Below are 14,532 nucleotides of genomic sequence, written 5' to 3'. Positions count from 1 at the left end.
CTAGCAAAGCCCTAAGCACCCCGACTGTTACAATGCCGCGGGAAGATCTTGTTCAACGAGGCACGATATGTATAATAACATTAGGACTGCCAGCCAACTTGTGTATTGCGGCACCTGCTGACAGCACGTGGATGGAACCTAGTCGTGGGATGTTTGCTTTGAAAGGGTGAAGCACAAGGAGACGCCACAGAAATGCTGGACGAAGAGCATCTCTATCCTGACCTGCGTTTGTTTCCGGACACTTTGGACCGTTGCGAGATGCGATGGAGCAAACGGAGCTCGAAGTCGGGGGGGCTTGTCGTCTCCAAGTTGCTACCTGCACGCCTTGTTGTACTAGAAACCTCACCTGTCCGGAGAAAGGCCGCGTGTAACTTGAATGTTTGCGGTGAAGCTCCATATATCCTAGATGTTTTTGCAGGAAATGTCTCTCATTGATGCATTGCTTTGAGACAATGAGCTGAAAAACGTGCAAAGGGGGCCCGTTCCCAGGGGCTAGAAGCATCAGATTTCCCGATGGAATATTGCTAGAAGACGTCTAAATGTTCCGGGGGCGTACAGACACATGGCGCAGAGACAGAACCGAGCGGTTTATTTGTAGAAATAAATCACAAAATAAACAAGGACGCCCGCCTCGAGGGACTTGAACGTTAATTGCAGGAGACTTGCGGCGTACACTGGGCACATAAACGTCTATCGTCAGGTTGCCGTCGCACATGAACGGACTGCATAGACACTCGATTGGGCGCTGTCTACTTATTGCTCACAAAACTTGCAACCAGAATCAGCTTTTGGGCTTGCTCGAGCTATGCAGAACACACGCTCACTGACATGATGTTTGAGAATCCCGGCGTCTCGTCGAACAGGACAGCGATGCATTGCACAGGCTCGGTGTGTTCGCGCTTTTGAGGGAATGTACTTGATGATTCCTGTGGGCTGAAGGGACACTGCCAGACAATTCTCGTGCCTGTCATAACATACGCTGTACCAGGTACTAGCTATCGGTCTGATCTGGCGACACAGGAACTATGAGGTGTCCACCTCACGTGTCTGTTTGTTTGGTGTTGAACGTTGAACATTGGACCCATCAATTAAATCGACAGCAGCAAGGATGGCGAGGTGGGTCACAAGAAAGAGTGGGACCGCAAGCGCCAAGTCTGACGTTCTGCCTGAGGCAGCAAAACACGACCCCTGGTTCCTGGAATCTAGGAGAACGCAGTCGGAAGACGTCTTGGTCGGCCACTTGGCCAGGGAGGCGCGTCCGGACTATGTCGACGCGCATCAACATCGGTCCGTCGCAACAACAATAACAACAACATTAACGACAATCCCAGCGTCGACCTGCAACGGGCCATGTCAATAAAACCCCGATGACCAGACTAACCTCCAATCTTATCGTGCGAGTCGACATACAACTCGCCGATCCACTCGTTCTTGTTCGTCGTGTATAATCTGCATGTTCAATCGTTGTTAGAACTGTTCTGTCGTTTGACCTTGTAAGAACGGAAATTCGACTCGGCGCAAGAGTGTGTCCAAAGTCAACATGGATTCAGATGTCATGTCAGATCCCGCTTTCAGCCTAGGCGAGGAATCTGACGGCTATGTTCCTCAAAAAAAGGTGAGCTTTCAAGTCATGCGAACCTAAGAGGGGAAGGGTCTACCAGTTGTACCAGCTGTTCTGTTCGGCTGCCAGCTGCAATGACGATATCCGAAGCGGTCTGCTTGCGTTTCAATCTTTGTCACACTCCGTATACATCCCCGAACACTTGCAACACCCAACATGAGTATATTAGGACCAAACCCGTCACCGGGCCTGCACCCTGGCGCAAAGACATTTCAGACATTCACGACCAAATTGCTAACAACTCCCAATCAGAAATCAAAGCCCAAGGTGGCGGCAAAACCAGCTGCGAAGGCCACGGGCAAGAAACTCACACAAACTACCTTGAAGACAACGAAAGCACCAGCCAAAAGACCGAAACCGGACAGCGGCGATGAAGATTCTTCCGGAGGCAATTCGTCAAGTTTTTCGCGCACCCCGCCGAGTTCCAAGAAGCAGAAGAAGGCTCCGCCGCCAAAGAAATCTGGCGGTGTCCCTCTTGCAGAGGTTGAGAACGATAGTGTGATCGTTGACGTTCCACCGACTAAACCGACATCAAAGTCGTCAAAAACCGCCACTGAGATGTACCAAAAGCTCACACAACTTGAACACATCATCAAGCGACCCGACACATACATCGGATCAGTCGAGAAGACGGACCAGCAGATGTGGGTGTACAACAAGACAACATCACAGATGGAGTACAAGAACATAACCTACGTCCCGGGTTTCTACAAAATCTTTGATGAAATCATGGTCAACGCGGCCGACAACTCGCAGCGTGAGGGTAGTGGGATGACCTTCATGAAAGTCAATATAAATCGAGAAACTGGAGAGATTAGTGTTGAAAACAACGGCAAAGGCATCCCAATCGTAATTCATGAGAAGGAGAAGATTTACATTCCCGAAATGATTTTCGGACATCTCTTGGCAGGTTCCAATTTCGACGATAACGAGAAGAAGACTGTTGGTGGACGCAACGGTTATGGTGCTAAGCTTTGTAACGTGTTCAGCAAGGAATTCACCGTGGAGTGTCAAGACGCTGGTAATGGCAAGAAATATAAACAGACATGGACGGACAACATGCAGAAGATGCAAAAGGCAAAGATCACCTCAAGCAAATCTGCAGATTTTGTCCGCATTACCTTCAAACCTGACTACGATCGTTTCGGAATGCCAGAGGGCATTGATGATGACCTAGAAGCTCTCCTCTATCGTCGAGTGTACGACATGGCGGGAACAGTCCATGGTGTCAGGGTATACTTGAATGGTGAGCAAATCAAACTCAGGGATTTCAAAGCGTATTGTGATCTCTACGCAAAGTCTATCGCCGCCGAGAGGACCGCAGAAGAAGGTGGTACTCCCACCTGCACCGTTGAAATCGACAAGGACAAGTCCCATCCCCGATGGGAGGTTGCGTTCACAGTGTCTGATGGAACCTTTCAACAAGTCTCATTCGTCAACTCTATCGCGACGACCACTGGAGGTACCCACGTCAACTACATTGCTGACCAAATCACGGGGTCGCTCTTAAAGGCGCTTGATAAGAAGAAGAAAGGCCATAGCCTTAAGCAAAGTCATCTTCGGAACCACATTTTTATTTTCATCAACTGCTTTATCGAGAATCCCGCTTTTAACTCTCAGACTAAGGAGCAGTTGACAACCAAAGTGAGCCAGTTTGGTAGCAAATGCGTTCTTGGCGACGCCTTTCTGAAAGCGATTGCGAAATCAGATGCTATCGAGAACATCATGGATTTTGCTCAAAAAAAGGCTGACAAGATGCTGTCCAAAAGCGATGGAAGCAAGAGAGCAAGAGTTAGCAATGCCAAGCTTGTTGAAGCTAACTTGGCAGGCACCCGACGCGGCCATGAGTGCACCCTTATTCTCACCGAAGGTGATTCTGCCAAGGGCCTTGCTGTCTCTGGAAGAGCCATTCTTGACCCTGATAAAATTGGTGTTTTCCCCCTTCGAGGTAAACTACTTAATGTCCGAGACGCTTCACTCGATCAAATCACCAAGAACCAAGAAATTCAGAATATCAAGCAATTCTTAGGCTTAAAACACAAACAAGTATACACGGACACAAAAAGTCTTCGTTATGGTCACCTTATGATCATGACTGATCAGGATCACGACGGCAGTCATATTAAGGGCCTCCTTATTAACTTTCTTCAAGTTCAGTTCCCCTCATTACTGAAAATCCCCAAGTTCCTGCAAGAATTCATCACGCCCATTGTCAAGGTCTGGCAAGGACCCGACCCGAAAAAGCCTCAGAGACTCAAATCCTTCTTTACTCAGCCGCAGTACGACGAATGGAAGGAATCGCACAAGGCAGAGTTGTCGAGATGGCAGTCCAAGTACTTCAAGGGATTGGGAACAAGTTCCAATGAAGATGCCCAAGTATACTTCACCAACCTTGATAATCATTTGAAGGAATTCGAAACCATGAAGTCTGAAGAAGCTGAGCTTTTTGACCTTGTCTTCTCAAAGAAGAAGGCAGATGCTCGAAAGGAATGGCTTGGCAATTACATCCCGGGCACTTTCTTAGATCACTCTACAAAAGAAATCACTTACACAGACTTTGTCAGCAAGGAACTTATTCTATTCAGCATGGCTGATAACTTGCGTTCAATACCGTCCGTAATTGATGGTTTAAAACCAGGACAACGAAAGGTTCTATACGCGTGCTTTAAACGAAACCTGACCAAGGATAAAAAGGTTGTGGAACTTGCTGGTTATGTCTCTGAGCACACTGCGTATCACCATGGTGAAGCTTCCTTACAACAGACTATCATTGGTTTGGCGCAGGACTTTGTCGGCTCCAATAATATCAACGTACTGGAACCTAGCGGTAACTTTGGTTCTCGCCTTGCTGGTGGTTCCGATGCTGCCAGTCCTCGTTACACCTTTACGCGATTGGCTCCATTTGCAAAGAAGATCTTTTCTCCGTTGGACGAAGCCTGTTTAAAGCATCAGTATGAAGACGGCAAGCGTATTGAACCCGAGGTTTATTCACCTATTCTCCCCATGGTCCTCGTCAATGGTGCTGATGGTATTGGAACTGGATGGAGCACAACAATCCCAAACTACCATCCAGCAGATATTGTAAAGAACTTAAAGCGCCGCATGGGTCGTTTAGATGAAGATGATGCTGAGGAGAAACCTTTCGAGACAATGACTCCCTGGTTTCGAGGTTGGAAGGGCAATCCCGAAGCAGCTGGTCCTGATAGGTATAAGTTCAACGGTATCGCCTCCCAAAATGACCAGAACCCTAATGAAATAATCATTACGGAATTGCCAATTCGCATGTGGACAGACGACTTCAAAGCAAAGCTCGAAAAAGTTATCAGCGGTAGCGATGGTCCTACATGGATCAAGGACTACAAGGAATTCAACGACCACAAGACCGTCCACTTTGAGATCATGGTGGACGAGAAGCACTTGCCCAAGATTCTTGAAGAGGGATTGCTTGAGCGGTTCAAGCTCACCAAGCAAATTGCTACCTCAAACTTGGTTGCGTTTGATACGAGGGGTCAAATTCGAAAATATGAAAAAGTTGAGGACATTCTAGAAGAATACTATGTCCACAGACTTCAGATGTATCATGCCCGAAAGCAATACTGGCTTCAAGTATATGACAACGACCTCGAAAAACTGAAAAATCAGTACCGGTTTATCAAAGAAATTATTGATGGGGAGCTGATTGTGGGTAGGAAGAAGAAGGCTGTGCTTGTGTCAGAGCTTCGTGATCGCAAATATAAAGCCTTTCCGCCGGGAGGCCAGAAACAAAAGACAGCGGACGATGAACCGGACGAGTCTGACAATGAAAATGACGACGATGATAACCAGGACACAGCGGCTGGTGCTCATGACTATGATTATCTCCTCTCGGTCAGTTTACTAAGCGGCACATGTACCGTAAAGCCCATATGTATATCCCTCTAACCAAAAAGTCTCACTACTAGATGCCAATTTGGTCGCTTACTCAGGAACGACTTGAGAAGCTAAAGGATGCTATCAACAAAAAGAAGGACGATATCGAGGGTCTATCCGCCAAGAGTGAAAAGGATCTTTGGTGTGCAGATCTAGATGATTTCATGACCGAGTGGGACTCTCAAATTGCTCTCGAGCAAGAACTTCAGACCAAGATCCGCCGTATGGGGCGACGTGAGTCCAAGAAGATTGGTGCAGGTCGCAACCGCAAGGGAAAGGATGATGACGACTACGAGCCGGAAAAGAAATCCAAGGGCAAGGGCAAGAGCAAGGCAGCGGCGGCAAAGGCAGCACCAAAAGTCAAGACCGAGACCAAGAGCGCTCAACGATTCGCTGACATGTTCAGCTCAAAGACGAAGAAGGAGCCAAAGGATGATGTTGTAGACTTGTCTGATAATTTCTCCGATGATGACTTTGCAGCCCTCAGCAGAAACAAGCCCTCGTCTACAAGGGTGACAGAGTTGTCCCAATCTGCTTCACAGTCCCAATCTGAAGAACCAGACGTTCCCCGGCCTACCAAGAGGGCAGCCGCTTCTAAAGCGAAGACGTTGTTCGAAGTCTCTTCTGACAGTGAGGTAGAAGATGCTGAGATGATTGGGGATATTGGGTCTATGGTAAAGGGAATCGGCAAGCCTGCTGGCGACAAGAGTGGGCGACTAAGCTTATACGCTATGAATCGACCAGAATCCAGCCAGGGCAATAATGGTTCCAGCAGTATCCAGAAACTGAAAACAAAGGCATCCAAGTCCTCGATGGATATTGACAGCCACGATGAGACCAACTACGAGATGTTAGCAAAGTCATCCCCTCACAAGATCAAAGATGAGGAGGATGCAGCTCAGGACTCGGACGATGAGCTGGCAGTAACTGCGGCCCCTTCAACTACTGACAGTGGCTTGGTTGCGGTCAAGAAGGCGCGCGCTAAGCCCGCAGCTTCCAAGGCCAAGGCCAAACCGGAAGCAAAACCCCGGGCAAAAGCTGCACCGAAAGCCACGACGCTGTCACCTGCAGCCAAGGCTTATGCGGCTAAGAAGAAAGTGATTGGTGTCAAGAAGATCGCCCTGGAAGACTCGGAGGACGAGGTAGACGAGGTAGATGAGCCCCCATCGCCCGTATCGAAACCCAAACCCGCAGCTCGTGGCCGGCCTGGTCGGGCTGCCGCGGCCAAACGACCAATCATTGTGGACGAGGATTCATCGTTGATGCAAGATGAGAGCGACGATCCGTTTGAGATGGATGACGACTGAGTGGATTTGCTTGGAAAAGATGACTTGATAAACTGCTTTGATTATTGGACTAGAAAAGTCGTTACTGAGGGTCAACGCATGTGCTTGAAGGCCAAGTAGATGTTGGAAGGGCGGACGGACTAGCAGGCCGGTTGGGACAGCCTTGGGGCGTTGGTCGGATACACTGTATTTTGCTACATCTTTCTCCATTTCAAGCTTTGCTGAATTGACGACTCTCTAACGGACGAAATGCATGCAGTTTGTGTTCATGCCTCGTGACGACTGTCTAGCTCCGGAAACGAAGTGGGCTAGCCACTTAGTCGCTGACGGGTAACTACCTAGGTACGTACCTAGGTACGTACCTAGGTACTTAGAGTTAACTACTAGGTAACTTTAGGTGCTGGTCCATTTGGTGGGCTGTTATCGATAGTCATGGAGGGGTCAACGTAGGATACCTACCTAGGTACATAGCTTCCACAGCTCACATTTCAACTTTGTTATCCATGATCTATCAACACTCGCCATTCGACACCATCTCTTCAAAAGCCCTTCCGGGGCCCCCATCACGCACAATGCCATCAAAAGACGAGCCTCAATCCCTCCGCACAGCCCTCGAAGAAGCCGAATCCAAACGACGCCTCCTCGAGTCCTCCCCCGACGCAACATCCCCCACCTATCTCTCTGATCTCAACTCTGTCCTCGCCCTCTACGCCCGCGTGCTCGACCAAATTAGCTCCGTATCCCTCTTCTCGCCCAACGAGGGTCTTGAAGACATCGCCACATCGTCCCTGCCCTACATCCTCGTCAACTTCACCATTGCCGAGCTCGTCCAGCGCACGCCCTTTACCGTCCCCGCGCGTCGGAAGCTCGTGCTCCGCGCCGCGAGAGACGCCTACGAGCGGTTCCTCTCTCTCGTCGACGGATACGGGCTCGTCTCCGGGCCGTATGCCAAACTCCTAGAACGGTACCGGGACGACGAGGAGCAATTTGCCGTCGTTTCGAAAACGGGCGACATGGCGAGTAAGCGGGACGCCAAAATTGCCAGCTTCAAGGCCGAGAAGGGGCTTCGGGAAAAGCTGGACCTGCTGAAGAGCGATCGCAGGTATGTCGACAAGGACGAGGAGGCGACGCGGGAGGTGTACCTCGCGGATGTGGCGTGCAAGATTCACCAGACGTTCCAGGGGCTGGAGGGGCTGAATCGCGAGGCGGAGATGCTGGCCATGGCGCCGGAGCCGGAGCCGGAGACCTCAGCGCGCCATCCAAGGGAAGAGGCGGACGATGCGAGCGTGAGGCTGGACCAGCCGCTTGGGAGGAGCGGCAGGGCTGGCGGCCCTCTGTTGTCGCGGGAGGGGAGGCCGCTGCAGCCGTTTACGCTGGTCGGGTCGAGGGCCGATCTGGCGAGGGGCGTGTTTCGGCCAGGGCATAATCTGCCCACCATGTCTATCGATGAGTATCTCGCGGAGGAGAAGAGGAGGGGCAATATCCTGGAGGGCGGCACGGATCCGCCGAGGGTGGAGGTTGATGAAGATGATATGGATGCGGTGGATAGGGAGACGTATAAGGCGAGGGAGTGGGATGATTTCAAGGACGACAATAGGAGGGGCGCCGGGAATACGCTCAATATGGGATGACTTTGTACGGGTAATTTGACTTTTCGATTGTATTGCGAGGATCGTTCTGTGAATCTGTATTGGGCGTTGCAGGTGGCTAGAGGATTGGTTCTCTGATGGACTAAACTGCATGACTTTGGTTTAGATAAAATAATATCTCGTCTTTTTGGGTGACGTCCTGTCTGGACCTTACACATTTTCCCGTAAAAATTTCGAAGAACCCGGACTTCTATCAATTTAAACCAACACTCTGTTCTCTACTCCCCACATGCCCTCTTCACCAGTACAACACTGCCGTCGCTATCACTCTCATAGTCTGATGCAACTGGTGTCTCTTGCGTATCCGCTTCAAAATCATCTACCGCTTCAACAAGCGAATTAACTGTTTCAGCTATTTCTTGGTGACCTGCTGGCACAGCAAATCTCGCTCCGTCGTAGTCGCTTTCAGCTGTTTGAAAGGATTCCGTCTTGATGGACACATCATCTACAATGGCCTTGTCGTCTCTGTACACGATGGACATGTCGTCATGTGAATCAATGGTGCCACTGGTAGGGGTACTAGTTACTTTCATGGCGAAAATATCGTCCACCAGGGAGTCGCTAATGCTAGGCGGCGCAGAAGGGATAGTATGTCCCGCGTGGTAAGCAGGCCCGGGGCCATTTGGTCCCATGTCGGTAGAAGGGATGTGTGATTCGAACACAGCGCCCGTGCCATCGTTGAGGCCGCCCGCCCAGAGAGGTAGGAAGTTCATTTCCTCACGATCAAGTGTGAGCAACAAATGGCGAGTAATGTTGGCCGGGGGTTCGATTTCATAACGTACCCAAGAGCGTGTGAGGGGCTGGATGGCCTGTTTGACTTTTTGTTCCATCTCTAGTAATGCCACGATGGGAAGCCTGATTCTGTAAACGGGGCTTGCGATTTCCTCATTGACATTGACTTGCCATTCTGGCCTGTCCATCAAGTCCGGGTGTTTTGAAACCAGCCACTCTAGAGAAGCTTGGAAATTGTCTAGCAGTGCAGGAATTGACGGTTCTTGGACGTCCCTTTTATCTGCACGTGGATCGGTAAAAAAATTCGCGTAGCATCGATCGCTCAATTCATTATATATAAAAGGACACAGGAGCTTTTGCAGTAAATTAAACCGTACCAAGATTTGCCCCAACTCTTCAAAGTCCATCGGGTGCACGTAAGTGGCACGACCAATGTCCATACCCATGAGGAATGGGGAGCTGGTACCAAAGGACTCTGCACTCAGACTATACTTGCGGCCGATAACGAACCTGAGCCGGGTAACATGAGACGCTTCAAATGGTCAAGTACATGGCTAAAATCATTGCCCTCGGGGGTTTCACCAGGCTGTTGCGTCGAAAGGAGAGCCTCCAATGACCTCAACTTGCCCCATTCCCAATAGCCCAATGATCAAAAAGATCTGGACTTTGAAGCTCTAGATTGGTTCGTGTTACTCTCTCAACTAGTGTTCGAGAAGCATGTTGTATCAGATTGTTCAGTTCGTCGCTGCATTCGCCAGTGCGTCTTCCAAACATGGTTGTTCTGGCCCGCCTCGGGAGAGAGGTGTGATCCGTGGCGGCCTCTTCTAGGGCCATTTCGTTGACGAGATACAGCAACCATTGTCCACATGCGAGCAGCAGAATCCATTGATATTTCTCCCTCTTCCAGTAAGATAAGCAAACGGGTAATGCTGTTTCTGTGTCTGAGGGGACAATAATCAGGGATCTGGCGAAATTCTGGGGTTTCATATAATTTCTCTTTGCCTTCAGCCTTCATTCTCATCAAGGTAAGTGGTGTTGGTGGAAGCAGTACACCTGCTCTTAAAGATTTGGGCTTTCTCGACCCAGTATTGTCATATTTGTCGTCTTCGTCAGAATCAAAGCCTAGGTAGGAGGATGCTTGTCTCTTGCAACAACAAACATCATCATGACCAGCCACAAGCCCAATTTCCGCTCCATGAAGTCGATAGGATGTCCACCAGTTCATAATTCCACGAGTCAGAGATATCTTTGTCATCTGGAATACCAGTTCGTCTCCTTCGGACGGAGGAGTGAGATCAAGCAAGTATTTCACGCCGTCAGGAAGCTTATTGACCATCTTTCGTCGTCTCTGAACACGAAACTGGTAAGAAGGACAAAGCATATCTGCAAATTAAGTCGACCCCGTGGCCAAGAGTTTCTCAGAATGGACTAGAAATTTCCGGGATTTAAAGACAATGTTATCGCAGTCGGCCAGCTTGCGCATGTCTTTTGGTATATTTGGCAAATCAACGAAGACCAGCGTATCTCCGTGACTCAGTTCAAACTCAACGGCATGAAGCATAAATCAATCCGTATTTCTAGCCGATTCGTAGTCCGCAAGAGTCATGACATGCTTAGCCAACCTTCTTCCTTCCGGAGGTATATTGAATGTGGTGTCAAGAATGCCACGTTCGAGTCCAGGGACGTTAGGGTATGTTTTGGCTGGCGAAGGGCAGAGAAATGATGAAAGCGGGCGGTCGACTGTTTTTATGGAAGACTCTTCTGCAGAAGTTGTAGTTGTATCCTTGACCACATTGTCTGGCCTAGAGTCTATCAACGGCGAAGGAATGGGCAGTGAAGCATTTTCTTGATTAAGTTGTGCCATTTTACGGGCCGTAGTGATGTGTTGTAAAAGGAACAAGAGTCTGGATTGCTCTAGTGATTTTCAGCAAATGTGGCGAGCCGTCTGTAAGAGACTTGACTTGCTGCTTGCTACTTGCAGATTTGAAATCTAAATCTCGAACGGAATAGTGACCGGGCGCTTCGGTAATACAAGGAACGAATCGTCGCAGCCTAATTTTACGCAATGAGCCGAGAAGACGTTGGGACGACAAGCCAAGTGCTGCGCAAGCAAGAGTATGATGATACGAAACGGAGGTCGACCAACGCGTTCGATTAGATTTGAATTGAGTTGGAGACCAGCGGCCAGCAGCGTAGCTCAAATGCTAACCATCCGCTGGTGACACACCAACCAAGAAGGGGTCAATGACTGGCATTGGGTCGTTGCCTAGATATTGCGACCCAAGGCAATCAGCCAACAGCTCCAAGGCCGGCATTGGTGCTCGAAGGTGGGTAAGGCACTTCGACAGGGCTGTATAAGTGCCCAACAGTAAATCAAAGATGGTCGTGAGTGGCAGCCACAATGTTGAGGTGGGAGATGGCTGGCTGTAATCTCACGGCTTCGGACGCGGCAAGAAGTTTGGTCAGACTTCTTGCGGGGTTCATAAATTCCAAATTCTGAATGTACAGCACTGCACAGGACTGTAGGCGTGGCATCCTCTTTCACCGGCTCAATCCACCAACAAGGCACCAACTTCATCAACCCCTTTCCTTGCTCCCGTCCGACCAGGCAGACGCAGTATAGCAACGAGGTAGCAGCCTGGTCAAGAGCATTGGGCAAGGCAGATTGTCAGTACCGGAGTCAATTGGGTTAGCAAAGCATCCAAGCGTTTGCTATTCCAGGGAGACTCGTGGTATGGCACCTACTTGTTGCATCTCATGTTGCTTCCCCCATCTGTGACGTTGCTGGCAAAACAGGGCGTTCCGCAGCGTGAGTAGTGCTTGATCGGGGTGTCCTCCATCTCGAGTCTAACCTCATGAATTTTGTATAATAACAGGACACCATGTTGATTTTCTGCGTGATTTGTATTCGGTCTCTCTTTTTTTTTTTTTTTTTGGGGGGGGGGGGGGGGGGGGGGGGGGGGGGTTGCGGCCGTCATCTTGCAAAATCAGGACACTGTCTGGATAGTTTCTGCGAAAAGAAGACATCCCCAGTGAGGAAACTAGCGAGAGGCTCCTTCCCTGCCTGACTGTATGGCCCACGTGTGGACAAGCGACTTGCTGTCAACCTCGAGTCCCCGACACGACGGATGATAACAGATTCCCAACATGCAACTAAGAGCAAATGGTCTTCTGGCAAAACCAAGACGGAAGGCTATCGAACAGTATTTATTACATTCTGGTGAGTATTTCGTGAATACTAAATAGTTACAGTGGGTTCGCAGTAATTCCGAAAAACGCCCACTTTTACACTAAAACTTACACTTTTTAAAAGCTTATAATTCTATTAAATAATATATTAAATATATAAACTCTTTTGTAAATATATAAAGAAATACTTATTAACTATAAATATCATTTTTATAATATTTTTAAGATTTTATTTCTTATTTTATTTAAGTTTAAAATAATTAAATATTCTTAAAATTTTAACTTATTTTCACTTTTAATTTTCACTTTAAATAAAATAATATAAAATATTAAAAATATATATAAATAATATTTAAGTATTAAATTATTTAATAATAATTCTAGTATTTATTTTACTTTTATATATTATTTAATATAAATTTTTAAAAAGTATAAGTTTATTTTTTAAGTGGATTTTTTTTTTCGGAATTACTGGGACCGACTGTATATCCTGCTACAGACTGTGGAGTCTCAGAGCCAAATCTCAAATCGAGCCAGCAGGCCTGGTTGAGCTACTTGTCATCTCAAACACACAGTAACGTCCATGTCTGCGATTCTGATTCCCCAGTGCATTTTCCTATGAAGATTCGCATCATTATTGCGCTTGAGACGTCATACCTCTTTCATCGAACCCCCCCACCAAAGGGAGGGCGAAATGCCAACTTTGGCGGGATATGCTACATCCAGCAAATCAAGTTGGTTTCCGGTCGCACTCTGGCCATATTTGTGATGCAACCATGCCCACCGTTGTCGCTCTTGACATGTAATGGTTGTGTAACCATGGCACCTTCGTGACGGCTTGCCAATGCGTAAAGTTGCGATACCGGGAGATGAAATGTCTCAAGGAACGGCCTCGTCATCGTGACGACTAAACCCCTTGCGAGCGCCGTGGACGCAACAGCGGGAGCATGTTAAATTTCGAGCTTTCAAGCTACTTGTATATCTGCGGACTGCAGCAATGCACACACGTCTCGCCACCCGAGTTTTATAATTAACTACATCAGATCACATCCGAACGCTACAACGCCTGCATGTCTTTATCGCATTATAATCAATCACTTCAAGAGCCACATAAAAATCAAAAGGCCCTGAAAGACAAGTCTCTCGGAACTACTCCCAATTTCAAAAGCCGCCTCGACGGTAAGGTCTTTGTGATATGCGGGAATCTTGTGTCGCAGCGATTCACTTCACTGATGTCCAAAGATACCCGCAGCCCTACGCCGTCTAGCGTTTCAATATACGACACCGAATCCAGCTCGTGTAACGATGGTCCAGATATTGGCAACCCGTATAGCACGATTCTATACACGAACGTATATGGCAACACGGCGCCACCCCTGACAAGGCTAAATATGCAACACTCGCCCGTTCCAGGAAGTTCTGAGACACAATTCATCAACCCAAGCGACGTGATGGCATGGAAACCCCTTTCTACAAGAGAGTCAACTGATTCTAATTACATCACTTCCACCAGCCGCCTACATGACATGAGATATATTGCTGTCGAGCATATTTCAGCGTGTGTCGCCAACACCGTTGACTTCTACCCAGACTACGGTTGGAAACAGCCACCAGTGCTGCCAGATACGCAATGGCTGGAGGCCAACGATGTTGAAATGCAGCTAGACAAAGGAATAGACGCTGAGACTACTCAGCGGACCAAAAGTGGCTTACCGGCGCAGCTTACCGGACAATACGCTCAATTGCCAGTTATGATGGACAGCAATAGTAGCTCTGCAGGTGTTAGGGACGAGGCAGAGAGGCTTAAGATAATCTTGATGGATTTGACGGAGATGGAAAATAGACAACGACATCATACACAAAACCAGCTAAAGCTTATCGGCGATGCCTTATAGCAGCAGTTTCTGTACTCCACGAAACCCGGTACATATCTGTATTCTCTCTCTTCAGAAATATCAATAACTGTATAGTATAGTCAAGCCTGGCAACTTAAACCGCACTGTCTAATTTCAGTGTGACCACCCAGGGGACCGTCACTGTTAACCCAAAACACTCAAGCTAAAAGACGTAGCGGAAATTAAGATTCTCTTTATCCATCAGATGCTCCCACGCATGCAACATTCGCTGGTCTCGAGGCACAATGATG

General features: G+C 48.4%; 5 protein-coding genes across 5 annotated transcripts; 3 read left to right on the top strand and 2 right to left on the bottom strand.

The window, feature by feature from the left end:
- Positions 1–1,540: 1,540 nt before the first annotated feature.
- TOP2_1 (DNA topoisomerase 2) lies at positions 1,541–6,837 on the top strand (the record flags this gene model as incomplete). Its single annotated transcript, XM_066117127.1, has 3 exons — positions 1,541–1,615; positions 1,874–5,488; positions 5,563–6,837. 3 exons carry the CDS (start codon positions 1,541–1,543, stop codon positions 6,835–6,837), a joined length of 4,965 nt encoding a protein of 1,654 aa, XP_065979017.1.
- A 551-nt stretch (positions 6,838–7,388) lies between these two features.
- TAP42_1 (Type 2A phosphatase-associated protein 42) lies at positions 7,389–8,447 on the top strand (the record flags this gene model as incomplete). Its single annotated transcript, XM_007814575.1, has 1 exon — positions 7,389–8,447. The coding sequence occupies one exon, from the start codon at positions 7,389–7,391 to the stop codon at positions 8,445–8,447; it is 1,059 nt and encodes a 352-aa protein (XP_007812766.1).
- Positions 8,448–8,683: 236 nt separating this feature from the next.
- On the bottom strand, positions 8,684–9,450 carry J3458_002110 (uncharacterized protein; the record flags this gene model as incomplete). Its single annotated transcript, XM_066117126.1, has 2 exons — positions 9,248–9,450; positions 8,684–9,181 (listed from the first exon to the last, which is right to left on the bottom strand). Exons 1-2 carry the CDS (start codon positions 9,383–9,385, stop codon positions 8,684–8,686), a joined length of 636 nt encoding a protein of 211 aa, XP_065979016.1. The 5' UTR covers positions 9,386–9,450.
- A 365-nt stretch (positions 9,451–9,815) lies between these two features.
- J3458_002109 (uncharacterized protein) lies at positions 9,816–10,389 on the bottom strand (the record flags this gene model as incomplete). Its single annotated transcript, XM_066117125.1, has 1 exon — positions 9,816–10,389. Exon 1 carries the CDS (start codon positions 10,182–10,184, stop codon positions 9,816–9,818), a length of 369 nt encoding a protein of 122 aa, XP_065979015.1. The 5' UTR covers positions 10,185–10,389.
- Positions 10,390–12,966: 2,577 nt separating this feature from the next.
- J3458_002108 (uncharacterized protein) lies at positions 12,967–14,371 on the top strand. Its single transcript, XM_066117124.1, has one exon. The coding sequence runs from the start codon at positions 13,457–13,459 to the stop codon at positions 14,279–14,281; it is 825 nt and encodes a 274-aa protein (XP_065979014.1). The 5' UTR covers positions 12,967–13,456; the 3' UTR covers positions 14,282–14,371.
- The last annotated feature ends 161 nt before the right edge of the window (positions 14,372–14,532 follow it).

The sequence above is a fragment of the Metarhizium acridum genome (genome assembly GCF_019434415.1).
Source record: "Metarhizium acridum strain ARSEF 324 chromosome Unknown scaffold_1, whole genome shotgun sequence".
In the NCBI taxonomy this organism is placed as follows: domain Eukaryota; kingdom Fungi; phylum Ascomycota; class Sordariomycetes; order Hypocreales; family Clavicipitaceae; genus Metarhizium; species Metarhizium acridum.
Note: the sequence above shows the minus strand (reverse complement) of the source record. Positions and strands in the feature narration are given on the sequence as shown.

Coding starts and splice junctions, on each gene's coding strand:
- J3458_002108 (XM_066117124.1), top strand. CDS start 13,457: ATGTCTTTATCGCATTATAATCAATCACTTCAAGAGCCACATAAAAAT.